This window comes from Lepisosteus platostomus, chromosome 13 (assembly GCF_059453375.1).
Source record: "Lepisosteus platostomus isolate fLepPlt1 chromosome 13, fLepPlt1.hap1, whole genome shotgun sequence".
Lineage (NCBI taxonomy): Eukaryota > Metazoa > Chordata > Actinopteri > Semionotiformes > Lepisosteidae > Lepisosteus > Lepisosteus platostomus.
This window is the reverse complement of record NC_142623.1, coordinates 34,637,134-34,664,478: the sequence shown is the minus strand read 5'-3', so window position 1 is coordinate 34,664,478 and position 27,345 is coordinate 34,637,134. Positions and strand designations below refer to the sequence as shown.

General features: G+C 37.0%; 2 protein-coding genes and 1 long non-coding RNA gene across 12 annotated transcripts in view; 1 reads left to right on the top strand and 2 right to left on the bottom strand.

The window, feature by feature from the left end:
- The first annotated feature begins 960 nt into the window (after positions 1-960).
- LOC148650473 (uncharacterized) lies at positions 961-1,405 on the top strand. The gene is made up of 2 exons (XR_015926138.1): positions 961-1,087; positions 1,159-1,405. It is a non-coding gene; the product is annotated as an uncharacterized LOC148650473 (long non-coding RNA).
- kiaa1191 (KIAA1191 ortholog) lies at positions 1,275-10,931 on the bottom strand. The gene is made up of 9 exons (XM_088604307.1): positions 10,772-10,931; positions 9,677-9,797; positions 8,983-9,078; positions 8,169-8,356; positions 7,623-7,743; positions 5,958-6,082; positions 3,192-3,295; positions 2,887-3,044; positions 1,275-2,371 (listed from the first exon to the last, which is right to left on the bottom strand). The coding sequence occupies exons 3-9, from the start codon at positions 9,008-9,010 to the stop codon at positions 2,163-2,165; spliced, it is 933 nt and encodes a 310-aa protein (XP_088460433.1). The 5' UTR covers positions 9,011-9,078; positions 9,677-9,797; positions 10,772-10,931; the 3' UTR covers positions 1,275-2,162.
- A 5,136-nt stretch (positions 10,932-16,067) lies between these two features.
- Positions 16,068-27,345, bottom strand: part of LOC148650471 (teneurin-2-like) — a 413,744-nt gene continuing 402,466 nt past the window's right edge. For all 10 annotated transcript variants that reach the window (XM_088604296.1, XM_088604299.1, XM_088604298.1 and 7 more), the window contains 4 exons: positions 25,975-26,271; positions 23,438-25,052; positions 21,976-22,106; positions 16,068-21,036 (listed from right to left, as the gene is read on the bottom strand). In XM_088604296.1, coding sequence (XP_088460422.1) covers positions 20,296-21,036; positions 21,976-22,106; positions 23,438-25,052; positions 25,975-26,271 — 2,784 coding nt within the window. In that variant the 3' untranslated portion in view covers positions 16,068-20,295. The remainder of the gene's footprint in view (positions 21,037-21,975; positions 22,107-23,437; positions 25,053-25,974; positions 26,272-27,345) is intronic.

Sequence of the window (27,345 nt, the reverse complement as noted above, 5' to 3'; positions counted from 1 at the left end):
CCATTAATTAACCAGCTCTTTGCCAATAACCATTAGCTTTATTTCACAGACATCTTAGATGTGTCTGAATGTTTTCCCTCTCCTTTCTCTCATCACAGCCTTTTGCTTTTGTGCTATTTGTTTTTCTCTTGGTTGCAGTTTTCGCCGGTAATACACTTTTCTCTTTGAAGATTTTAATTTACTGGCACTCCAACAACAGTTCTGAGATGGTCTATTTTGCTGAGTAGCAAATGTGTTTAACAGAGTACCATGGAAAAGTATTTGCCCTCTGATTTTCAGCAAATTTGCAGAATTTTTCAGTGCATTTGGTTAGATCTTTTTGTGATGTGTAGTGTAGAGTGCAAGAAAATAATGAGAGAAAAGTTCGGGGTGCAAGGTAAACATGCAATATTCAGAAGTGAAATTTAATTGCCCACCCCAGTGAACACAACCCAATTAAAGGGATAATTAAGGTCAGCTCTTTGAATATTTTGGTTAACAATCAGGCCTGCTTTCAGACAGTCCTGCCCACTATTTATCCGAGTGAAGTTTGTCAGCACAGGTTCCAAAGACAGAGGAAAAAAAAAGTTGTTGATGTCTTTCAGACTAGAAAAGATTACAAAGCCTTTTCTTAGGCTCTGGGGCTCCATTGAACCACAGTCAGAGGCCTGTTGGCCAAATGGAGAAAGTTTGGGACAGTAGCGAATCTTCATAAGAGTGGCTTTCCTGTCGAAATCTCTCCAGGAGTCATCAATTTATCCAGGAAGTCACAAAGACCCCTAGAACATCATAACTCCACCATCAAAAAGACATTGGCAATCCACAAATGGGATCTGTGGCATAGTAGCAAGGCAAAAATCACTATTCACAAAGAACATGAGTGCTCACCTCAAGTTTTGCAAAATAAAAGTGGATGATCCTCAACTTGAACAATGTTCCATGGCCAGATCAAAATGAACTTTTTTGGCCAACATGGGCCTGGCAAGAACCTCATACCAACGGCCAAGCTTGGTGGGGGTAGTACCATGTTTTGGGTTACTTTTCTGCATCAGGACCTGGAAACCTTGCCACCATTGAAGGAACCACAAATTCTTCTTTGTATCAAAGAGTTTTTACAGGAGAATAAAAGGCCATCTGTCTGTGAGCTCAAGTTGAACTGCAGACGGGCCACACAGCAAGCCAATGATGCGAAACACATATCTACAACAGAATGGCTGAAGGTCTGCTTTCACTTTAACATTTTCTCCAACATTATAAATATAAACAGAAACAGGTAAAATTATAAATATAGTCAATTTACAAAGTCACATTAGTTCTGAATTTATTTACCACTGAAAGCATCAGGAACAAAAATAATTCTCTCCACGTACGTAAAATTCTGAAAACTTAAAATTCTTAAAAGAATCACTGACAGAAATTAAGACAACTGCAATCAAATTAAGTGAAAAATACAATTTAAACAATGTTTAATGCCATAATGTCTTAAGTTTATCTTTCAGATTACTATACTGAATTGCAGTTTTAGAATGTTTCCCATCACATAAAATAGTAAACAAATCTAGGTGCCATTTGGATATTGCTGAGGAATAACAAAACACTGAAATCACACAGTTTAGATCAGTCCTATCTGACCCAAACAAAAAATAAATTACAGCTAACTATTGGTAGTTTTATTACATATTAGAAATGTTTATGTAGTAGACCAGCAGTTATTGTTACCAATAGTAAGCACTGTAAGCAAAATTGGCGACCCAATCTGTACACAGGAGACAACGTGCATTGAATACCACCAATGTAATTTACAAACAAAATGCTTGTTGAACCCATCTTAGGGCTGCAGCCCTTTCTCACACTTATAGTGATGTCATTCCATGATAAAGCCTTTTACCACAAATCCCCCAAAATCCCACGGATAAACGAATTCAGTTATTCAAAGGCTTTAGTGAAAACAAACATGTAGCGATCTACTCGTTTCACATTTTCACTTTGGGTACGAATCCCACCATCTAGATGATTTCTAAAATCGTGAATCCTGTTCAAGATGGAAAAAGCTGAAGAGGACTACTGACAGTGAACCTGGAATGGGGTACACAACAAGCCCAAAAATATCCAAAAGGCAACGTTATTACAGAGTGCCTGGGGAATGGAGGGGGCAGATTTGGCTATGGTGAAACTGAAAGCTACTAGAAGCCAGAAGGGGTGAGCACATTCATGTCCCGAGGCTTGAGTTTGTGGGGGCGGGATGCTTGTTGCCTGCCTTCCATGGCGGGGATTTCCATCTTGGGTGGTTTGAGGTTGGCAGGGTCCTCAGCCATGCGGGTAGCTTGTGCCTTCATCAGCTCCATGGGGGTGGGCTTCTGAGCACCACGGTATGACTGCAGAGCAAAGCCTCCTACAAGAACACAGACAGCATCACTATCATACTGCAGTAAAGACAGAGATGAAAGCAGGTGAAATTCTGGGAATAATGAAGACAAGGGGCTACTGCGATAATGCTTTTTGATATTTAACCAAGGAACAAGCTATATTTAAACTGGTTTCCTATACTGTGAACTAAAATGACAAAGCTTTCACCAGTGCAACACAGATCTTTAAAAACTTTTTTCTCAGGAAGAAATTCTCTGGTATATAGCAATTTGGAAGACAGCAATAGGAAATTAAGACATTCATCGCAGATTAAATTATTTATACTCATTCATCATATAGTACTGTAATATATTAACTGAACTTTTATAAACAAAGGAAATGTTTCATGCATATATAAATACAGTAATGGTAATTTTATATTTACCTGATGCCTTCATCCAAGGTGACTTTAAAGATTTAAAGTTCAAATAACTTAAAAGGTGCAGTACCTATACATCCACATACAAAAATGTATTACAAAGAAATTTAGTAAAAACACACCTGGGTCAGTAGTAGATTTCTGCACAACTGGTCGAGGCCCAAAGATACTCCACCTCTCTACTCCTCCTCCTTCTCCACCTCCCATATCTACGTTGGAACTGGCACTACCAAATTCAGAGCTGGTGATGGGAGCAGTTGAGCCCTGGCTAAACCAGCCCCTAAAAAACAGACCAAAAATGTTCAAGTTGTAACACTATTAAGAATACACAAAAAATACTAGAGGTTTTCAATGGAGCCAACATTTTGTGCATCTGGACAAATGCACAGATTTTTCTGTAGAAATGGAGCACTAAAGAGTCCCATACCTGCGTTTCTGTTTTGGAGAAGCCTGAGGAGTTCCAGTGGGGGTAGACTGTGCTGATGATGCCTGCTTTTCCTCTTTGGAAACCCCACTCTGCATCTTCATCTTCTGTTCTCAGACAAAATACAATGCTATTAATACCAACCTGCAAAACCAGAGTATTGTACATTTTCTGATGTTGCATAAAAAGAAGCAGAAGGCTTTATTACTGTATTTTCTAATGTTATGCTAAAATAATATCATAGAAAAGAATTTCTGAAACAACCAGATCAAAAAGGCCACTTCCTTTGGCACTTGATGCATTCCGAGTAATTGAGAAATTAGGCAAGTGTAAACAACAAATATAAACTGGTCCTCAAAACTCTGCAATAGGCTGACTTTAGTCATCGTACACATAATGCATAATATATGCTTCAGCTATGTATAAGGCTAACTAGCCCCCAATTTTGCCTGTAGTGAACAGAATTTTAGAAAACAATACTTAAGACAAAGTGTCTGTGGACTTAACTTTCTATCAAAACAAAATAAATTATTCCGAAATTAAGTTAGATTGTAATACTCATTTAAAAAACAGTATGCATCAATCAGTCACTGTTAAGCTAGTGTTTTGCAACCATGTGCTCAAAACTTTAAAGCACTAAACGTTATCTTGATCCGCAGCAATTTATAAAATATTTAAAATTTTAATCACAAAAACAAATTGAATTCTTAAAAGTTACAAATATGGTTTGATAATGGTATGGCGTTCAGATCAAGTTCTTAATTGTTATACATATATACATGTTGAAAGTTCTAATTACTTGCTTTGAAAAAAAAAGCTAATTCTTTATACAGTCCCACATCCGATGCACGTAACATAAATGCTGTTTGTTAAATAAAAGATGCCAAAGTTTTTATTCTGTGCCTCGATAAACAGGCTACTGCAGACCCAGGCTCTTCAAAACACTAGGCCCCGAACTAGTCGATAAAGCCCTCGTATTATATTGCCATAAATATTAGCTCTTTACCCTCTCGAAAGATACAACACAAAACAAAGTATCAAAATCTATAGCAAACCTTTTATTGTTAATAGTTTTCTTCATTAGATTCCAGATTGCAATCTCCAGATTATCCATGTTTGAGCCCCTTTTTTTTTGTCGTTTTCAATTCGGCCATTGAAGAGTCCTAATGATCACATGACCTGAAGTGCAGCCGGGATTGGCTGGTTCTTTAGAAAACAAGACTGGTCCATTCTGCCCTGTCGTTGGGGTTGCCTAGTAACCTACTTCCCAATTCACAGAGCGGCTCTGATTACTGGAAATATTGTACATACGTAGCCTGGACATTTTATATTTCGTACACTCGCGTAGGGATATACCTTTATAGGTTAAGATGATCATTAATAAAAATGCAGAAATGAGCATCGATTAAGGGGAGAATGTAATATTAATACATTAATTTAGAGAGGAAGACGATTTTATATTTATTGATGACATATATAGAATGTACTCAGTGGTTGTAAAAAAAACTTTCAATAACTTTTGCAATTAATTTAAAACTTAAAATTTATAACTCACACTTCTGACCACAGAAACAGCATTAAATGATATTCGTGTCTATAGGTTTCCTTTACTATGTTTCTTAACTGATTCACCTATTAAAAGAAAAAAGAATGATATATATATATGATAAATTACTGTTTCTGCTAAGTAAATATTTGTAAAAACCTAAAAATACATCTGAAGATGCAGTATTTACCTTGACATCCCAGAGAAATAACTGCTAAATCCCCTAAATGTATCTTAAGATGGGCTACACCAGTTACAATTACTTATGTTAAAGCTTTCAATATTCTTATGTCGCAACAAGTACAGAGAATAATATGTTTTGTTTTGCAGAGCATAATTGTTACTTGAATGTAGCGCCACCAAGTGAAAGAACAATTTTATGTTTTATGACTTTTATGAGTTTATGAACAAGAAACGCTACTATAAAAAAGTGAAGGTGCTGTCTCCTGATATAATACGAATATCATATATTACAAATATAAGAAGGCCATTTGTCCAATATAGGTCATCTACAAAACAAAGTTATGGTGTAGTTGGTGACCATATTAAATATGTTTTACTTTTTTTAAAAAATAACTACTCCATAAATGAACAGCATTGAATGTCTGTAACAGCTCTGTATCTGGATGCAGACTTGCCCATGCAGAAGTGGCATGTTTATATGTTGTAATAAATGCATGCACAAGGCCAATCACATTTCAGGAAAGAGAAGTCAACAACACCAGCTATATTATTATTATTATTATTATGAAGCCAAAGTGGGGCCAGTATGCTCACCACACATCAGCTATCAGGAGGGAGGAGAACAGAGTGATGAAGCCACTTCACAGATGGGGATTATTAGGAACAACTGGGCCAGGACACCTGCTCTTTTAGAGTAACACCCTGGGATTTTTAATGAACGCAGACAGTCAGGACCTCGGCTTTACGTCTCATCTGAAGGATGACGCTTTTTACAGTATAGTGTCCCAATCGCTTTGCTGGGGCAATAGGACCCACACAGACTGCAAGGTGAGCCCCCCCTGCTGGCCCCACTAACACCTCTTCCAGCTGCAACCTTAGTTTTTCCCAGGAGCTCTGGCCAGGCTCACACCTGCTGAGCTTCAGTGGGCTGCCAGTTGTGAGCTGCAGAGTGATATAGAGGTGCCAAAGTCTGCCAGTCAACAAAAGCTTTATGAATCTAAATAGGGCTGCTTCCGATCTCACACTGTTCAACGACTCACATCCAGTGCCTCGGCCAAGCGGTGGTAACGGGTCTCCTCTGCAGTCAGACCCTTGTGAGGGGTGTAGCCAGCGTCAGTCAGGCCTGCCTGCTGCTCAAATCGCTGAATGCTCTCCTGGGTCTGCTCTGAAGGAACAAGAGTCCATCAGCCACACTGGACACAAGCACCTGCCACTCTCAAACCATTGTCTGTCTAACCCATCACCATTAACTGCAATAAAAGTCTTGCTCAGTTTCTCCCCTTGTGCTACCTTATGAAAAGGAAATACATTTTGCAGCAACAGAGAGGTAATACAAAAACAGTCCCCAGCCTCTTCCCCAGAACATTTCAGTCCTGATGTCTGTGGGCTTTCGTGATAACATTTTCCACTTAGACAAGAGTTTGCAGCTGCTTTCATCTCTTTTATTAAGTGGTAGTTGAAATATACTAATCTCCAGAAGAAATCATTATGAGTGCATATCTTTTTTTATAAAAAAGAAATATGGATTTTTAATTTAGCTAAAATGGTTTAGTTATCATAATTTATTGATCAATTCTGATTGACTGTGATACACTTCAAAGACTGACTGCTGCATAATATGTTATTGCACATTTTATTACCTCATTGGCAAGGGAATTGATTTGGGTCAAATGATGAGGTACTTTGTGAAATTAGTATGGATTACACATTGTACCAAGTGCTTTGAAACCAGTGAACAGGCACAAGTTTATCAAAGAACTATGAAAGAAATGTACAGTACAGCTTGCATTATTTTCAAGTTCAAGTTCAAACAAGATATTAGATAATAATATACACAGTAGACCCAATGGTGTTTATCCCAGTTGATGACAATTGTTAAACTGCATAACAATAAATGTGCTATTGACTCTGTTTTTACTTTAAGGATGGCCCTTTTCATAGATGTTTTGGTGACAGATATGCCACCTGGTGGAGGTTGTTATTCACCAAGCCATTACATGCAGTTTAGAATCTTTTCACAAGTTAATCATGGATGTGAAATAGTTTTTAATCTCCACTATAACATACAGCAATCTATGTAATAACATAATCAGATTCCTATTAGTACATTTTATAGCAGTCACTGAAACCAAAAGGTAAGCTAATAAATATATGTAAAATGACTAATAGAAGTAAAGTAAATTATAAATAAAAAGTAAGGTTAAGAACTTCAGTTCAAAATGTCCTTGGTTTCAAAAGATACCAAATATATCAATTATAACAATGGGGTCTAACTCTAAAATATAGTCAGATGAAAATAAAATCTGCTCTTTATGCTGGCAGGTTGGGCAGGTCCACATTTCTGTGCACGTTTTACATAACTATTGATTGATTCTTCCATCCACTCAATGGCTGAATGGCAAAGTTGTTCTTCAGTCAGAACTGGCATATCTATATTGCCTGACACTTCACCAAGCATAGCCTTCCATTTTTTGAACTAAAATAGAACATTTATAGGGTTAATAAATTTATACATTTATTAAGGCTGAGCAAACATGTGTTGTAATGTTAAATGAAATTTTAGAGACCACTCTTATTAACAGACATAAGCCCTATTTGTATTTCCAACTCAGTTGTATAGCTGGTGATTTCCAGATCAAGCCACATTCAGTATGTTTCTCATACATGACATAATGTGTCTTATTTCCCCCAACACACACACTTACTGGTGATGAGGGAATTCATGATGATGGACGTAGCTTTAGCCTTCACTACCGGCGCTGTCGGCTTTGCTGCACTGTCTATAGAGGAAGAGTGGGTCAAAACTGCTCCAGGTTCTTCTCCTTGCTAGACAAGAGTGAAACACACATATAACCTTTTAAGTTTAAGAAAGGGATGCTGACTTGTGGTCTTCAAAAGTAATTGCACAGCTTATTTGTGCAATTAAGGCTTAATTGGTCAAATTCAGCTCTCCTGCAGAGGTCAAAAGTCTGCCAGATTTAAGATCTACAAAGCTTGCAGGACTGTTGTCAGGTTTAAGGAAAATAAAAAAAGCAGAAGCAATTGCTCTTGTATAAAAGGTACGGTGCAAAGTTTGTCATTTTTCCAGATTAAAAATCAACCTCAGATACAGAAATGCGAAATTAAACAAACAATCAATTAAACAACCTGTGCAATTACCAAAGCTAAACTACTCCTGATCTTTAAAAAAAAACGATTAGTTACCTAGAAGCCTAGCTGCAGCAGGGACACCTGGTCCAAGAACAATGTACCTCAGACAAATGCTGGAACTTCCTCTCTGGAATGACGGGTTTCTTCCACAGTATGTTGGTGCCCATGTCAGCAGGTGGTGGGGTCATGGGTGCCTCCAGGGCATCATCATAGCTGAAGGCACGGCGGGTCATTCCAATTGGGATGGACATCTGCCCCAGAAGACCCTCCGAGGTGCCTGACTCCAGGGCTGTTCACACAACATCAAAAGTGAGGAACAGAGAGACTGGACATGCTTCATATAAAACCACAAACCAGCAAAGCATTTGGTTTTCTTTTTTATCACAAGCCCAGTCAAAATCAACCAAGCTACTGCACGTGTTAATGATATTAAAGATTTCAAATGCACATGCCTAATATTAAATAAATCTAAATGTTGTTCCTTACTTGTCAGCATCCCCAAATACCTTAATATGATCCCCCCCCCCCACCCTTTGGATTCTGGATGGGTGGAACGTGAGCTCTGGCACAGACAAAACCTATTTAATTATACTGCCATTTACAAAAATGTACATGCTCACCGATCTACACACATAACTAGTATTTTGCTTTCTTTCTCTTATGTTAGCTTGACCACAGAACAGACTCTCACATCAAGGTCACGTTCAGTGATGTGGTTAGGCCATTTGAGGAACATCAAGGTCTCTTCCCTAAGAAATGATAGAAGCGTGTTGACATCTATAGTTTAAAACTGGACTCCAGAACTCAGATTTTGGGATTTTGAAAACTAAAACTATCTAATATTATACTATCTATGAATCAATTCTATAGTGATGTTCATACCTTTATACCGTCAAGAGAAGATTATTTTCTCACCTGGTAAATCAGTCGGTCTAGTTGCCATTCTTCTGTGCCAAGACTCAGCTACTCAAGTCAGTAATGGTGATGGAAAAAAATGCCCTTTTAATCCACCTGGGAAATACATAAATTATTTAATTTTAGGGATATAAACAACCGCTAAATCTTTAAATGAATTGCTTGTTAGTGTGAGAAGTCCAGAAGATTTTTATATGGTTGAAAATAAGGTTATATTTTCCAATTAAACTCTTTAAGGTTCTTTAAAGAACAGAAATTCAATCACCAGGGAGACATTACCAGGTGATTTGCAAGTAATTTACTAAATTGGTACTGTAATATCTTAAAACCTCTTTTCATAAAGTCTCCTCAAATGCTTTCCCTCTATGTGCATTATTTTCCAAATGTGGAAAAGGCAGGCATCAAAATGAAAAATTAAAGTTAGCATCTGTAAAATACATCAGGACCTATGTGCATACAAAGGCAAAGTACACCTCCAAACAGATTCTGTTACAAGAAAGATTAAGATCATTTATATGTGGAAAGGTACCAAAATGGCAGATTTACTTCAAACTACTACAAGAGTTAAGAAAATCTGGGCTCTGTGTAACTTATCATTACTAACTGGAGTTTTCTTTGTTCAAAAATAAATAGGACCACAAAGAACATTTCATGAACAAACTGGAAACAAAGAAAAGCAACAAACTCAACTTACCCAACTGGTAAACAGAGGCTGAAGTTATACCCGTAGGTGTACTATATGAAGACAATTAAAATTATAAGGAAGTGCCTGCATCCTGAAGGAGTTAGGAGACCACACAAGGCAGAAAGAAGAGCTGCAAAACAGAAAAGTAGTCAGTGCCATTTGTTGGATAAACTACTGAGATCTGGATTAGAAAGAACGGCCACAAAGGTGTTATACTGTATTACAAACCTTATAAATTATTTATTATTATTGCCACGATAAAACAACTTGGACCCTTCTTATTTCCAACCTTCAGATGAAAGTAACCAGAACATTTTGTAGGAACATTTTGTATTTCCCCAGGAAATAAAATTAGTAATAACCACTAACTGCATTCAGCAGATTTATATGCAATATTCTTAGATATTATCATAGGGTCCAGGCTCGGTTTTTATAACACTACAAGAGAAACGGTGCCACTTACGATCTTTGAATTTTTTGGGACTAATGTTTGCAGAGCACGATCCTTGTTTACAGACAATAGTTATGACGGTAACTTTATTACATGTGAAAATAAAACTCAAACACTGGAATCCCTGCCACCCCACCTACTGCATACCCTTGCTGTTTTTAAAGGAGAAACGCTTACTTTAGGCCTACAAGTTTAGCTCATAAGAAGCATCACGCTAAATAGGTGCTGCTACCTACGTTAGTGGTCGGTAGGAAAGCACTGCGTTAATCATAACAGAAACAATAAAGCACACAAAATATCCAAATTAAAAATGTCTTTATAATTCAAAGCTGATCGAATCCAACCTTACACATCCATAAGGCTAGTCATCTGATTTGTCCAATTTTAGCCAATCGCGGTTTATTGACCTATAATATGAATAACGGTACTTGAACTACTTGTTATCAAGAGGCCTCGGATACAATGTATGTCACGATCTACCAGATCTACAAAGTCAAACTCGAATTATAGAGAACAGACACGTAACAGCACCTCGTAGACGAAAACTATGAAATCTTCCTATTCTACTTTCATCATGACTGTGCGTATAGACACAAACCAACAGCCATCATAACAAAAACATATAAATAAAACAGATCATTTCGTTTACTAACCTGGCGGTACTAATCCGTAGTCCCCCTACATTAACAAGCCAAAGCTGGAGACTCTCTCACACGGGCGATGAAGACGTTATTTCTGCTATTTGTTAAACAACAGCTTCTCAAATCGTCCATGACTCCCACTAAGAAGACACTAAAGCAAATCTCGGCTTCACCACACTTATCGCGAGACTTCCTCCAAGTAGCTGACACAGGTGATGAGGAAGCAAAAATTGGTGGAGACTCAGAAACAACTCGGATTTGAGGTGTGCTGGTACAGCTTCAAAGTAAACCTCAAATGATTGGGCTTTGCCTCTCCCCAGGCAGTTGAATTGATGAAAGAATAATTAATCTGCGACTTGCTCTTGTTTGTGTACTGCTGCTTCAACGTAGCCTCCAAAGCAAATTAATTGCTGCAGATTGTAACTAAGCAAAGCACATTAATACTGTTCCCCCCCCCGCAGTAACATAATCCAATAACATTCGTGGCACTGAGCTCACTTTCAAAAAGAACAAAGCTTTACCATTTCATATGCTTTGTTAAAACGATCTATGTTGTTTTCATTGGGAGGTCTTGTAATTTTGAGATATTAGAGCTCATATACAGTAATTGTCAGTTTGACCTAATTTTAAGGTATTTTTACTATTGCTGTGCACACTTTTTGAGTAACAGCAAATGTTGATTGTTACTCATACGCACATTCTTTGTGCGGCATAGCAGCATAATCCACAACCTACTGTATCAATCACAGTGAATTGATCAGTATTACAATACAATATAAGGTCTGTGCTGAGTCAAAAGTAGGCCTACATCCTATTACCTGCTCGTTATTTGATATCCTTTTGCTAAACTGTCTATTAGAAACATGGAAATTATGATTGTTAAATGTCTTTGAAGCATGGCGTACAGTGACTATTAGCAAATCATGCATTTGAGGGACCAATTCAATCCCTTAATCCTCTTTAAACCAACAGATAACAAATCTGAAATACAGAGCTCTGTGAATTTCATGTAGACTAAATGCTTATTTTCAATTTTCAACCATGAGACAGGCTGCTACCCATTTCCTGTAAAAGCTGACACTTAATTTATATCCTATTTGCATTCACTTGTTAACTTTGTTAAATATAAATATATGTTCCTCGTGCAATGTTTACACATACAAAATGAATGTGGGGGCAAATCATACTATTTCACTTTGAATTAAGTGTAATTAAGGATTTCTGATCATCGTTGTGCTGTCTTGACCGAGCAGCCTGGTGCCTCTTTGTGTAAGGACAAGAATGTGGCTACGAGACTCCTCAGATAAGAGGCATCGTAAGGCTGTATCAAAGCTGAACAGTGTAGCATCTCAGCCAATCACCAACGAGATGTCATAGTTTAAAAGGGAGAACCCAACTCATTTTCCTTGGTTAAGTCACTGGCTTCTCATCTCTCCAACTAAGCTGGCAAGCTGACTTTTTCCAACCACATGACTACAAGCAGTCTGATTCAGGACCTGAGACCTTCAAGACTCCAGGCTGAGTGATTCAGTAAAGTACAGAATCCTGCCCAGGATGTTCTTCCTGCAACAGAAGAAATCTTGTGTTCACGAACCCACTGCTTTTTTCTTCTGATCAACAATTAGACAGTTGGACTCTTTTTGTCGACACCCAAAATTAAATAAGAAATATTCTGAACAAAGCTAAAGCCGGTATGACCCGAGTTCTCCACTTCTGCTTATCTTGAGACCAGAACCCAAGAGGACAAACTGTGCACAGACTGTTTTTAAATACCAATGTTTAGCAAGATGCTGACTTTGGCAGAGCTGCCCAGTAATGCCAGACAAAGCCCTTTCATTCCTCTCTGCAACCAAGATGCTCCGAGAATCGAACAGCTGCCAATGACCAACCACAGACCATACACCAACCCCAGCTCAATCTCATCAATGAGAAGTTTAACTCATCAAGGACGTGTGACCAATTAATTTTTGAGAATAAACTTCTTTAGTCATGTTCTAATGCTTGAGAGTTGAACTAATATTCCAAACCCATGTTTGATGTTTAGTTCACAATAATAAATGCATATTTGCAGTACTTGCATCTGAGAATAAATGTGATTTAATTCCATGAAACTGACAGAACCTATGAACCAGACTGTAACACATTATAATTATTATTATATAATTATTTAAGTCTGTAGTTATTAACTCTGATCTTTGTAATCCCTCAGTGAATGATTAGCCTTTCATATCACAGTAGATTATTTGACAAATATATCCTTTTACATTTGTTGTTTGTTATTTTTTTGGTTTTATATCAATGAAATATATATTGTATATTTAGAATCCATGTGGGAAACTGTAATTATTAAGCTTGAATGGTTCCTAAAAGATGTCAAGTATTCTTGCAAGTTACTGTCATATTGTTACAGTAAATTAAAACCCCTATGTAAGTTATTGTTATGTATCACCTCATTTTAATTGTTTCTCTTGATTTATAAAAAACCTAGCCAAACCTAGGGTAATTTTAGACCCATTAGTCAGTGGTCATTGCACACCACTGCTCTTCAATCATTGTTGCTTCTTCTGGATTTATTGTGAGGTGATTTGGGATTCTTGCCTATGGTGAAAAGCTCTTTTATGTAACCTTTAGCTTTGGTCCTCAGAAGCCCATTTAATAAAACAAAAGGTTGTTGGCATTCACAGAAAACCAACGCTTTAACCAAAGAAAATCAGAATGAGTAGATCAGAGTGTGTTTTCATTGTGTTACACTTCAAGTGGCTCTGCATCTGTGTATTGTTTTAAGTAGTAATGCTCACTCTTGCCCCAAGTACCCTTGACTCTGTTCATTTTCTGTTCTGAGATGCAACATAAGTACTTCCAACTGTCGCTTCCTTGTTATTGTGAAGTAAAAATATTCGCACAGTAGCTAATACTTATAGCTAATACAAATAGTACTATAATAGTACTTTTTGCTTTTTGTATATACCAATGTATGGTAGATTTCATGCACTTGAAACCATCAATCTTCTGTTAATTTATTTTTTCTAGCTATCTACTTTGTATGTTTTTTTTAGATATTTTGAATATATTTATATTGAATAATATACTCTATATACAGTACATTGTAAAGGGTACCTTTCTTGAAATCTATAATATATAATTAAGTATGATTTATTTGACTGATTGAGGCAAAGTTTCACTCATAAGCTGGAAGGGATTTGTGTTTACTTATTGTAAAAGTTTAACTCTCATAAAACTTACCTGATCTTCCTTATGCTTGCTTCAACACAGTAGTACAATTAGAAGAATCAGATTTAATTTTGCATATCAATGGCAATGGTAAGTCACAGTATCCTAGGAATTGTCCTCCAGGTTACCTGAGTATTTACAGTACAACAGGGGCTTGTTATTGGGATTCATATTCCTTGTCAATTTGGCCTGCAGTTTGTAAATTCAGCTTTACTAAAGCAGATTTACAATGAAAGGTTTGTGGGAGTCTGGAATGTTGTTGAAGCTAATACCATGTTTTTTTTCAGGTAACGATTGGATCAGTTTCTCAGATCTATTAGCTACTAACAATGAAATTACCCACAGTAGATGAGCCTAATTATCTCCTCTTGTTTTTAACCTTAAATACTATTCAAGTAAAAAAAATGTATTCTACACAGAGTGGATAAGACATAAAATATTGTTTGCAATTGTGTTGCTATGTTTAATACACTGGGCCTAGAACATTGCCTACATTGTTAAAGTATGACTTTACAGTATAATTTTGTATAATAAGAAATGTGAAATGCAAGAATAAACTAAATAACTGGGAAATGCAGAGTATAGGGTGATTTTGGAAGTACTGTCACTTTTTAGATGGAAAAAATCCATCAGGTTTCGAAAATCAGTTTTAAAGAGTTATTGATGTTTCATTTCAATCCATAAATTTTGAACAGATGCAACAAAATACAGGAATTTAGAATGATGCAATTTATTTTTCATGTCATTAGAGGTGTCAAGTTTAAATGATTTGGCCAGTCTGGAATGGATTTCAACACTGGAATTAAGGTGCACCGGCACACACATTTTTAAACCTAACATTCACCTAATGTAAATCTGTTACAGTGACTTTCTTATTTGTCTCTCAGTATTCTAAGGAATTATAAAATAACATAATCAGTATGATAACAAGACAACTTTACCTAATTGTACTCTTATGTAGAATTTATTGGAAGAAACCTATTTACATAAGCCTACATAAATGGCTGTAAAATTCAAATGTATATGTGTTTCATGCAAGCTGCCTGCAGCAGTTGATTACGACGATTATCACCCAACTGTTGCTGTCCATTTATTGTCTGTGTGAGTAGATATTTCAAGATTGCCATTAAATGGGAAATTATTGACATTGTGAAGCCACACAAGCGCTGAATCCTTTTCACTGAGATGGCAATAAATATACATTATTTCCTATGTGTGGGACTCTTCTCTCATTTATTGCGTGGGGAATGGAATTATCACTGAATATATTAAACAGTGAAAAGAGATAATCACCAGGCTAGTACTGAAACAACACGGTACTGTACTTCTGTGCACATTATGTCTACAACAACACAATAAATAACTGTAACTCATTTTATCCACTGTACAGATTTTGAACCAGATTTATTAATTTTATAATACAATACATTTATGTACTGCTGGTTAGCATTTCTTACTTTTTCACGATTTTTGTGGTAATTATTTGTAAGACCCTAGCTGCACAGCACTGACATTTCATGAATCGTTTTGATAGCCAAAGACTAAATTCCAAGTAAGCTGTTAATGTGAAACATTTTATGGCATATTACTATATTGTAGCGCCATCTTCTGGTCTCTCACTAGTATGGATTTACTTGACAATTGTTTTCATTTTTCTTACTGCATTGTCTATTTTTACGTTTCAACTGTACGTAACAGAATTGAATTATCATGACACATAATCTAAAGTAGTTCCTATGAGAATGTCTGTTCCAAAATTCACCAGCAAAATTGTTAATAAAAACATGTCCATCCTGAGGCTTTATCAAAGATCACCACTGACAATTTGTTATTGATAATGTTTTTCAGGTTAAACAAATAGGGTTTGCTTTCAAAAACAGCAGTGTCTCTGTTTTATTCCATTTACTAAGATAGCTACAGTATAAAAGCCAGAGTTTTCATTGGTTTTGACAGACAGTGAGACTTAAGTAAAAAAAAATCTCATTACCTTAATGGAGAGAAATGAGACAATTACAAGTGAGAACACAGCAGAGATTCCATCAAGTTTACTCACACTTTAAGGACTCAACACTTGGAATGAAGTAAAAGTTTTATTAGAATTTTTATAGAGCAATGCAACACTGTTAATCCTTGAGTGCTATTACTGTGTGACTGGCATTGTTAGCAACTGCATACAGATTGACACGAGACAAACACACACACTTTGCAAAGTGTGTAAAGTTCATTGACCGGTAATGAGAACATTTCAGAAAATGCTTAGGCTCCCTAAGAAAAGTACCGGTAACAGTCATAAGTTTCAAGGTAAATAAACCAAAATATAAAAGATTCTTGGTTGTACTCAAGATTTAACTGACTATAAAAACATTTGTTTCAGGAAGTTTTAGACTGAAACTTCCTTTGTTGAGTTCTTAGAATCTGATTCTCCTAATGCTGTGAAGATGGACCGAATTCTCCTGAAACAAGTGATTTTAATAATCATTTCAATCTAGTATAAAACACAAAACTTTCTTTTGTTTTCCAGTCTTTTACTTTGTACACCATTCAGGTTCTTCTGAGAGCTACAAACACGAGCCAGATAGCATCCTGTTATTTTAAAATTTGATTTTGTTTTTGCAAAACTGTTTACCAGTACCAATGAGTTTACACGTGTGAAGATAGGCAGTGAGTTGCTTTTCATAGTGACCATTACAGGAAAGCAAGAGGACAGTTGTCTGAGGATTTTTTTCAAGATGTTGTGTGTGTAATTGTAAATGTGAGAATATTTTGTTTCCAATCAAACTTCTCCTTGTCGCATCATGCTTTCTAATAAATATAAAATCCCAAAAGAATAGTTCCCTAAATACTTGCAACAAATAAAAAACTAGCCCTTATACTTCTCAAAGTTAACAGAGTTTATTTCAGAGAATGGTATTGCAGTAGTCTCCAAATTTCTTCATACCCTTGATAAACTTGATGAATTAATACTTGAATATTCAAAAAGGTAGGTGTGCATCAACATTTTTCAACACATATGAATTAAACTGATAAAAAAATAATGGAAATAAAATGCTGAATATATTGACAGCATACCTGTAAAATTGATTACATCTACTTCTAAATGCACAACATTTAGAACTTTAAATTTAAATACTAGTATATAAGATGATGATCAATTATGTAGATTTAATCCGATAATGCTTTTTAATTATCTGGTAGTTTCACACAGCCTCAGAAAGTTAATGAAAACATACTGGAATTTCCCTGATTGCCTTGTGAATGAAAGGAGACTCAACAAAGAAGAAAAACTCTCAGTACCACACATTAGAGGTTTGTCTTAAGATTTAAGGTAAAGTATTACTGACCTCTACTACTATACTGACAATCTACATAAAACCCAAAGAATATCCCAGTTTGAACATCATAAATTAAATGTCAATGTCATGGTTTCTACTCCACCAGGAACAGGACATAACGTTTTATTCAAATGTGCAGTCAAAAAGTGATGTGTGAGGATAAATCATAGCGAAGGGCAACATATCTGAAAAAAGACTGGCATCATCAAAAGTCAATGTTTCCAAGACTACTATCAGAGACTGAATCAGCCTCATAAATCTGAAGTTTTATGGTAACATAAATAAAAGATAAGGATTTGCCAAAGAGGCACTAAATTGACTCCCATCTATGTTTTTGGACAGTTTCATCAGTAGTATCATCAGTGCACAAATGTGAAGTGCATGTTCAAAAATGTATTCTGTGGAGAAAAAAGTGGATCTGCTCTGTTCTAGATTTGTTTTGCATCCTTTGTTCCTTGACATCATCATTAGAAATAAGCAAAAGATGGATTCCAGAATTTACCACGATAACTTAACCGGAAACTGGTGTCTTTTTGTCAAGAAGCTCAAGCTTGGTCACAAATGCACTTTACAAAGGGATAACAATACAAGGCCTGCATCCAACTTAGTTACCGAACAGTTAAGAGAGAATAAAATACAGTGTTCTTGATTGGTCATCACAGTCTCTAGCAAAACATTCACTGTACTGTATGAGCTAAAGAAAGCAGATCACAAACACAGGCTGGGCAACCTGAAGGAGCTGTAGAGGTTCTGCATGGATAGGTTTCCCTGTGTCCAGATCTTATTGGCCATTCCACTGGCCATTTAAAGGCCAGCTCCTATTTAAAAGCTCCATGAAGTTCCTCCTCTTGTTTATCAGATCCAAAGGCATGGTCACAAAAAACTGTTTGCCAGCTCTTAAATAAAATGTAACAACATGTATCTAGAAATATACCAATTTTTGATATGTGTATGATTTATACATACCATATTAAAAGTCCTACACGTCTCTAGTTTTTCATTTAGTTGTAAAGAAAAACACTGAATGTACACCTGTATTTTCATGGTAACTCTACTTTAGTTGCAGTTCATGCGGGTATGTATCAATTTGGAGGTTACCATATATTAAGTTGGCACAAATGTGAACTTTGGAGAGAAAAAAAAGGGAAAGAGGCAAAACTGTCACTCTATATTTAAATAATGCCAGGACTAATCCAAACTTTTAACACTAACATACAGTAACAAAATACTTTCATATACATTTAGGTTCTGGCATTTTTCTTCACACAAACATTGTTGCTCATTCAGTTTTCTGGGGATATTCATGTGATTTTGTTCATTAGTTAAGTTTTTCTTGCTATAACTCCGTCCTGTCTATGACAATTTTGTGCTGCAGGCTTAGCCCAAATGATGATAGTTTCCATCACATTATGTTTGTTGAAGAGGTTTTTCTTTAGCATTACCCAAAGTTTAATATTTAAGAATATTAGTCTTGGATTGAATGAATTAATAAATATGTAAATAATAATTTTTACAATGGTAATTTTATAGAAATACTGGCCCATACACCTGACACCTTTATCAATACTGTTTTGGTCAAATCATATCTATATCTCTCTTCACAGTGTTCTGCAAAAGAAAAGTCTGTGTTTTGGGATTATGATGTGAATGTTTCAGAGTTATTGAACTGAATGTTCACTTTTCAAATATTTTCTAAATTATTATCAATACCAGCAATAGGTTTCCACAGAACAGTTCATACATATTCAAGCCACTTTCTTTAGAAATATAAAAACTTGATATAATTTTGAACAATATTCTACTGTGCTGCATAAAAGCAAGTCTATACACTGTACATACAGATATATTTTGAAAAACAAATCTTCACAGTTTTAAAGACTTTATTTAAAGTATAAACAATTTTAAAACACTTTACATAAATTCTTTTTTGTCTGTGACTATAATTTGCTTTGCAGCAAATTCAAATTAATATAAAAACCTTAATGAACAATTCTTACATTTTTACAAAAGAAAAAAAATGCCTCTTGCACCAAAGTTGTTGTTTTTAATAATATCTGGTGACTCCTGCATGATTGTCATAGAGAACTAGGAAAAAAAATAAATAAATAATAAAATAAAAATAAATAAATTTTCAGTTACATTTCTTTTTTTTTGTTTTAAGAGTGACAGTGTTTTCCTGATCTTAGTGTACAGTGGTGCCCATTTTCAACAGTGTGATACATTGCCCACAATTCTACTGCAACTGATACTTACAAAACTACTTCATCTAAATAAATTACACCCTGAAGAATGTGTTATGTGACACAATGTAGGTTCTTTTTAAATAAAACAATGTATGACATTATTTACCGCAAATATAGCCATAGTTTTTTCTTGTTTTAAAGCAATTCAGAGTTTTTTCATTGTCCACTCAGTTCACTTTATCAGCAACTGACATTTCTTTCGTATGATATAAGGGCCTGAGACGGATTATTTCTTTTGTTGTTTTGTTGTTGTTTTTGTTGCTTAAGAACCTTACAGGCTCTTTGCCAGTTCAGCTCTCTGTTTAGTTCAGTGGCAAGTTCATGGTTAGCTCAAGACATTAGCTCCATTTCACTATAAAAGTAGCCATCCTTGGATCTGTACTGCATCATACTTAAGAACATTCCATGACCTTATGATTTCTTTATTTCAGAAACCCAAAAAATCTGGGTTAAAATTTCTTTTTTAAAAAAAGGGGGTACCTTAATGCAACAGTTTTTTTTTTCTCAGCTCATGTGAGTGCTTTTCAAATCTGATTTTCAAAGACAGTCAGTTTTGCCTGTGGCAGTAAAGTTTACAATTTTCTTTTCAAAGTCAGTCTCGATCGAGACCCTATAGTGCTTAGTCTAGTACCCCATTTATTTAATCTCCTTAGGAGAGGAGACAAGATTAAAAAGTCACTACTGACAGCTCCTGGCCATGTTCATGGTAAGGCCCTTCTAGGTTATTCTGTTACCTCTTACCCATTTCATTTTGTCGGAGAAACTGGATATTGCTACTACTATCTGCCAGCTCTGGATATTGCTCCACTGGCAGGACATAATAGCCATCATATCCTTGCACCCTCCCGGTGTTCAACAGTTGCTGTTTCTCGCCATCAGTCCATAATCTACTGCCTTCCTTTCCGTCTCGCACTTTCTGCTGCTCTTTAACCCAAGCAGCACTCAAAGCTCTCTGCCGAGCCTGATCCAGGACTCTGTTTCTCTCCTCATCCACTGTGTCCAGACTCAGGCCGTAACGGATGTTCAGAGACAGGGTGGCGTGCCGAAACTCGATATTGGTGAACCTGCGAGTCCTCCCACTCACTGTGACGTTGACCCCGTTCTCCAGCACCTTGCGACCGCTGGCTATACCCAGGATGACCAGGTCACTGTCAGCGGAGCCGATCTTCACAAAGTAGTGGCAGTCCCTCCCATCAATGGTATAGTGAGCGCCTTCTAAGTAGTAGGCATTGTTGAGCACCACCGCAATCTTCCGGCTGTCCTCACTGGCTATGCTGGTGATGCCTGTGATCACACGACCCTCTTTCACGGCAAACATTATGCCCTTCCCAATAATGGGAATATTGGTGCCAAACCAGTGGCCAGGCTTATTTTTCTTCCCTATGCTCCGGTCCTTATTTAGTAGCCTGCCCTCCAGTGCCATGAAAGCTTGGTTGTGTCTTTCAGCTGCTTGCTGTACACCAGTTATCAGCTGGAACAAAACAGAACAAATGTCAGCATAGCTATGTTGCGAATAATCCATAACTTCATTATGACAGAACAAAATTGATAATCTCTGATAAATTAAGATAATCTGTATGTTTTCCCAATTCATGCTATTTGTAATATTTCATCTATATGTGTGTCTGCAGTACAGTGTTAGATCTATGGCCATAAGTACACCCTCATTACTTCTTAAGCATTCTTATGTATTCTGATGAACTTCTGCATAAAGAGCCAGAATTTAAACTAATGCAGTGTTTCGTAATGTTCACGGCGTAAACCTTTAAATCAACAGAGTTATTTTGCAATGTTTTGCAGTGTAGCATTGTTATCTTCTGTACAAAAATAATAATGTTTAAACCATGTTGCACTGGGATGACACACGTTGATATTCTTTTTATTGCAGGGCCATGTAACTATGCTTTTATAAGGATAAAATCATGCTGGCACAAAAAAAGGGCATGATTTAGTTCAAGGTACTTCCATCGTGCAACAAAGTGTTCAACATAAGCTGACACGAAAACAGAACTAGTGTGTCTTGATCACAGTGAATGTCAAAGGTCTGTCGTTAATGATGTACCAATGATGTCATTAATAATGTCTTGAGCCAGTGACTGAGGACTGTTTGAAGTGGCCATGCTTTTAAAAGAGATAAAAATGTCAGTACTGTCCACACTCTATATATTTATATATTTATGTTTTAAATATAACACACATTAATAACCAATTAGATGATTGTTTGGAAGGAACAGCTGTAGGAAGTAACTTTAAGAATTTTGCAAAAGAGAAAACAGACAGTAGGTATAGAAAATAAAATAGAGTGTTTTTATAAATGTACAAAGAAACAAACATTTTAAAACATATGCCATGTATCAGTTTAAATTAATACTCATGATTGCAAGAACACTTCTATCATCTAAGGGCACACCTGTCCATTTTCACATTCCTGGCTCGTCAGCAGTTCATAGGGTGGTTCCACAAAGTATATTGTATGTCTTGGGAAGCCAGGTATAATATTACTGAGCTGAAACCCAAACATCACCAACCAACTCTTCACATCTGTAAAATAATGATGAAAAATTCATAAAAGTGTTCAATTCTTTACCCATAAGTTTTAGATTTTTATTTTAGCTTTAAATCTTGAAATGATAACAGCTAAAAATGCATTCCTTTTATTTTTTTATTTGCTTAGAAAGCATAAATGTCCACATTTCTTTTAGCAAAGAGTTTATGAGCAGCAGTAGATTCACAGTTCGAGCTGACTTGAACCTATTTTAAGTTAAAGCAAAGGTACAGTAATGAAACTGCAGTCCACTGCAATATTAAAGCAATAATTTTAAATTTAATATATTAAAGCAGAATTCAATATTCACCTTGTGGGGCTTTTACTCCCTGTTTTGTAAACCGAAAACCTTGTTATTACAAAGGCATGTTAGGTTTGCCTTGTATTTTAATAACGGTTTACAGCTGGTGAAGTTATAATGCAATAAACACTATTTAATATCATTTGCTTCTGTATAAACCTTATTTCACTTTTAAATAAATAATGCAGGGCAGCATAGGGCTGCCCTATATTAAATGTTGAAAAGCATATCTCCTTATTAATGCAGTCTTACAGTTTTCAAAGACAGCTCTACTTATACTGTATATTAATCCCCTCTATCCATTTTCAATGACTGCTTAGTCTACAGTACATACAGTACAATACAGGGTTGCAGTATACAAGTAGGCACACAGACAATGGGTGCAAGGCAGGTTAGACACCAGTCAATAACAGGGGAAACACAATTATCATACAGGGGAGAGTTTAGAGAGCGCTAGACAGCCATAACTACAGCTATACACCTCGGTCCAATTTAGTTCTATAAAATTCTATAAATAAGAATTCTAGAAATGACCAAGAAGCAATTAGACACGGGATATCAGAAATTGAATGAACAAGCAATAGAAGAGCTATTTGAATAAGAATGTTTTTTCAGTTGTTCAGAAGCTGTTTTCACAGCAAATAGCATCCTAGTTGAACAAACAAAAAAGGGATATTAACTGCATTAATTTAGAGGTGTAACAATCACAGCAGTAACAAATGTCACTTGGTTTGTGGACCAATAACCAACATAAGAAGTTTATGAGCAGTCAAATCAGAACTTTTAAAGGCTTTTCAGAATTAAAGGTATAAAAGTTAAAAAATACTAGCATGTTACTGAAAAACATGTGCGACAAGTTCATTTTCTAATGAATTGAAATTATTTTTTTATAAGGTGTAGATTTTCAGACTGGAATTACAAATCACAGTGCTCAAACTAGCTCTTCAGAATTAAAACAACCTTTTAGGTTCACTTTTATTTTGACATCTAAGAAAAAAATTATACTAGCTCAACAGTTCTTTTTACCTGTGACGTAGTTCTTCAAATCCAAAGTTTCGCTCAGTGGGTTGTTGTTTTTGAACATGTACAGATTAAAGGGTGCTGGTTCCTTGCCAATCTTCTGCCATGTTGTGTAATCAGGAGAAGTCCAACGACCTGCAAGCACATCGTAGTCTCTTTGCATGAAGTGGACCAGCTTGGTAAGAGGGTCATAAAGGCCTCCGTGAAAACCAACCACCATTTGGAATTCAGGGTTGGAGTCATGGTAGATCTCTCCATAGGCAGTATATTGAAGCTGCTTTACCATCTGTCCATTGCTGCTGAAAACAGCCAGGGGTGTCCCAGTGTTGTCGGAGGCAATGTAGTACTCCTCTCCATTATTGATCTCCATGGCAAACAAGTGTCCTTGCAAGTCATAGTATAGTGATGTGATTTCAGAGCTAGAGTGGTTGTAGACATGGGTCACTCTGGCTGGGTTGTTGAGATCAGCATAAAAGAATTGAATGTGCTGGCCAAGGTTAGTTTTACTGGACACCCTCCTTCCCAGTCCATCGTAGCGGTACTGGACGCTCCAACCATTGGTCTTGCTGTATGCCCGAACAAGCAGACCCTTAGAGTTGTACTCAAATATGTCTGTACCCCGCTGGCAGAGGATACCATCTTCGTCCAACTTGTACTGCATATCCCCCAGACGAGTGATACGGTCCCTCAGGTCATAGCGCAGTGGCAACAAGCGAGCACTGTTACCAGGGTTCAAAAGGTGCAGATTCCCATTCAGATCATAACTGTAGCGCCAGGTAGACCACTCATTGACTTTCACACCATTTAGCTGCCCATCTCCATCGTACTCATATTTGTACTGTGTGGTGTTGGCATAGGGCCCAATTTTTAGCTCTCTTTTGATGACTCTACCCATGCTGTCATACTGCACTGTCATCCAGTACATTAAAATCCGAAATATCTCATACTGGACCTCCGTGATTCGCCCATGGGTGTCAAAGTGCTTGCTGAGGGTCATAACAGCTGTTGTGATGATCTGGTTGATGTCATAATAGATTACCCCAAACTTGCCAAAGTGCTCCACTTTGCCAGAGATCTCATCATAGCGGTACATGTCCAAAGGAAGAGGGGTCTCACTGATGACGGGCTTCATGCTGGCGATGCGGAAACTGTTGTCGTGGTAGGTGTAGTCAAAGCGAGCGTTCACCATGCCTTCTTCAGAGAATCTGTAGATCTGCTTGTCAATGAGAGGGCCAATCTTCCTGTATCGGATGGTGCAGGAAAACCCGCCACTCTGGAGATTTACCATTTTGAGGACACCAGTGCTTTCATCATAGCCGAAGGTGACAGCGGTACTGTCGTACAGCACTTCTGAGAGTTTCGAAAGCTTGCCGTATTTGTAAAACACCTTGCGTCCTGTGCCTAGGTACAAGGTGTTCTGGAGCCTCCCATCTTCACTGAAGTCATAAATGACAGAGGCGTTGCTCTCAGGGGGGTTGTAAATGTTGCGGATGTAGCCGACCGAAGTGTGGGTGGACATGGTGTGACGGGCCACACTGGGCATAGTGACAGCAGTGACGCGACCTGAGGCATCAAACTCAAAGACGTACTGTCGCTGGCTCTGTAAGAGGAGTACCATGGACTGAAACAAAAAGAACCATCATTAGTCACTCAGTGAATGGAGCTTAAAATACTTCAGAAAAAGATGTCCAAAATAATATTAATTTCTTTTTGGAAGTCCTTTTAAAGATAAATCTAAATTAAATGAAATTCAAGAAGCAGAGCATTCCAGATAGTATCTCACAGTTTTTAAGTCAAATTATACCTCTCATGAAAAGAATCAGTATATTCTCCTCTGCTCAGTGTTAGAAAAGCCTGATAAAATACTACATGATCCTTAAATTAGCAGCATCGTAATCTTATCATGCCAGCACAGAATTTGACTGATGTGGATTATTTTGACAATTACTTCTGGATTGTGGACACAAAAGAAATCTATTCATCAGTATCTGTATAATTACTACTCTAGCATTGTGGTCTAGAAAAAAAACCATTTGATCTTATATACAGTATAGCAAAAAAAACATGAATGATGTGAATATCTATTGTGATTATACATTTATCTTTAATTTTGAAATTGTTTCAAAGTAAGGTATGTAAGCATTTATTTAAAAATTAATTTAACTTTTAACATCCTGAACATATGCATATCCAGAAATCAATGTCTATGTGTATGGGAAAAAGCAAAGGTTAACTAAGGTAAGCTAAAATGGAGAAAGAAGAAAAATATGCATCATTTAGGCTGTGGGGCCTTTTCAGATGTGCACAGCTGTATGCATACCTCAAGGAGGCTAATAATCTAAATATTGTGTACTATTTCTTCTTTCTTCTTTTCAGGGCAGAGTTAATCTCAGTTTGCTCCTATGCAGATCACGTGCTGATGCAGCTCCTCATTCAAAGGCTGTATGTGTATGAATGTGCATGTGCACACGTTTGTAAAAACAGAACTGCACAGATTCTTAGCTGGCTCCCTGTTGCCTGTTCCTGGGAGCTCCTTCACTCACCTTCTCCAGGTAGCTGTAGCTCCATATCTTGCCATCGACGAAGGATCGGGACAAGAGGCGGCCCAGGGTGTCATACTCGGACCTCTCACTCATGCTGCCTCGCTGCAGCCCCACCAGTTGTCCAGTGGGGGAATAGGACACATTGACAGGGGCCAGACTGCTGCTGGGCAGCCACTTGGAGGGCCGGCCCTGCTGGTCATATATAATCCTCAGGTCGAACTTCCGGTGGTCATCATATATCTTCTCCGTACGGGTGTTTCGGTCGAAGTCAATAGACAGCAGATTTCTTCCGTGTGCCTATGGGAGAAATAAAAAAAAGCACTTTCATAAATTTGATCCGATTTTATAATACGATAGACAAATGTCTTGCACTATCTTTAGACATTTGAATAATATACTATTTTATTTAGTCAAAAATAGAATATGTCCAGGCTGTACATCCAATTTCTCCTTCTCATTCATCTCCAACATATCCAGTTGTGGTGGTGATTTGTCTCTGAATCAAATTCTGCACCAAGAAATACTGAAGGTTGTTTGCATCAGTTGTCCGACCCAGATCAGTGGTATTGACTTCAGTTTGCATGAATTTTACTAAGTGTTAATTCTTGCTGTGCACTAGTTTGATATTGCCTTCTTATGGGACTTGAGACTCCTGCTTCACTTTTTTTATACCTGTCACTTGTCGGATGAACCAGCTCCCTTTGGAAGTTATACCCTGTAAATTTTCATTTCGGGGCCTCCGACTGCATTGCCCAGTAATGGTGCTTGCAAAAGTGCAGGTTGAGTTCAATGACCATGGGTTGTGGTCAGGATGGCCCAAGGGGTTGCGCAGAATTGTCTGAGTGCTGCCAGGTGGGATTAATTGGCCTGAGGTCTCATGGCTCTTAGCACAACAGGGCCCCCTGCAACTTCCTGTGTTTCTTCAGGCATCTGGTACGGTGGATGAGGGATGTGTCTCTTCTCCAATCAGTGCTGATCCTCTGGTACAGGGCTGTGTTGCCTTGTGATGTATTACGAGACGAGTGACCTAACGTCACAGGGATCGCAAGCTGCAAGCTGAGATGTGAAAAAACATAACTGGCAGTTCCAGATCATGTAAGCATAAAATAAAATTCTATTTTTAAAAAGGAAGGTCATGTCTATCACTTTGTATGTACTGAAAAATCGTAAGAACCTGATCGATTTTCACATGGTGTTTTCCTTGTCTAATTTTCAGTTAGTTGTTACAGAGGTTTCTCTTATTCTAGGACATGTGAACTTCCTAGATGTTCAGAAACTTCCTAGAAGTTTCCTTCCTTCATTTATTGAAAACTGTCATTTATTTTGTCAGTATGATTTCTTAAATTTTACTGACTTGATATGTTTCCTTTT

Bases quoted from the DNA above. Each gene is read 5' to 3' on its own strand.
- kiaa1191 (XM_088604307.1), bottom strand. From the start codon at position 9,010: ATGGCAACTAGACCGACTGATTTACCAG. The intron at 6,083-7,622 runs GTAAGTGTGTGT...TTGTTCCTTCAG, and splicing joins CATGAATTCCCTCATCACCA to AGCAGACCCAGGAGAGCATT. The intron at 3,045-3,191 runs GTATGGGACTCT...TCTGTTTTTTAG, and splicing joins TCTCCAAAACAGAAACGCAG to GGGCTGGTTTAGCCAGGGCT.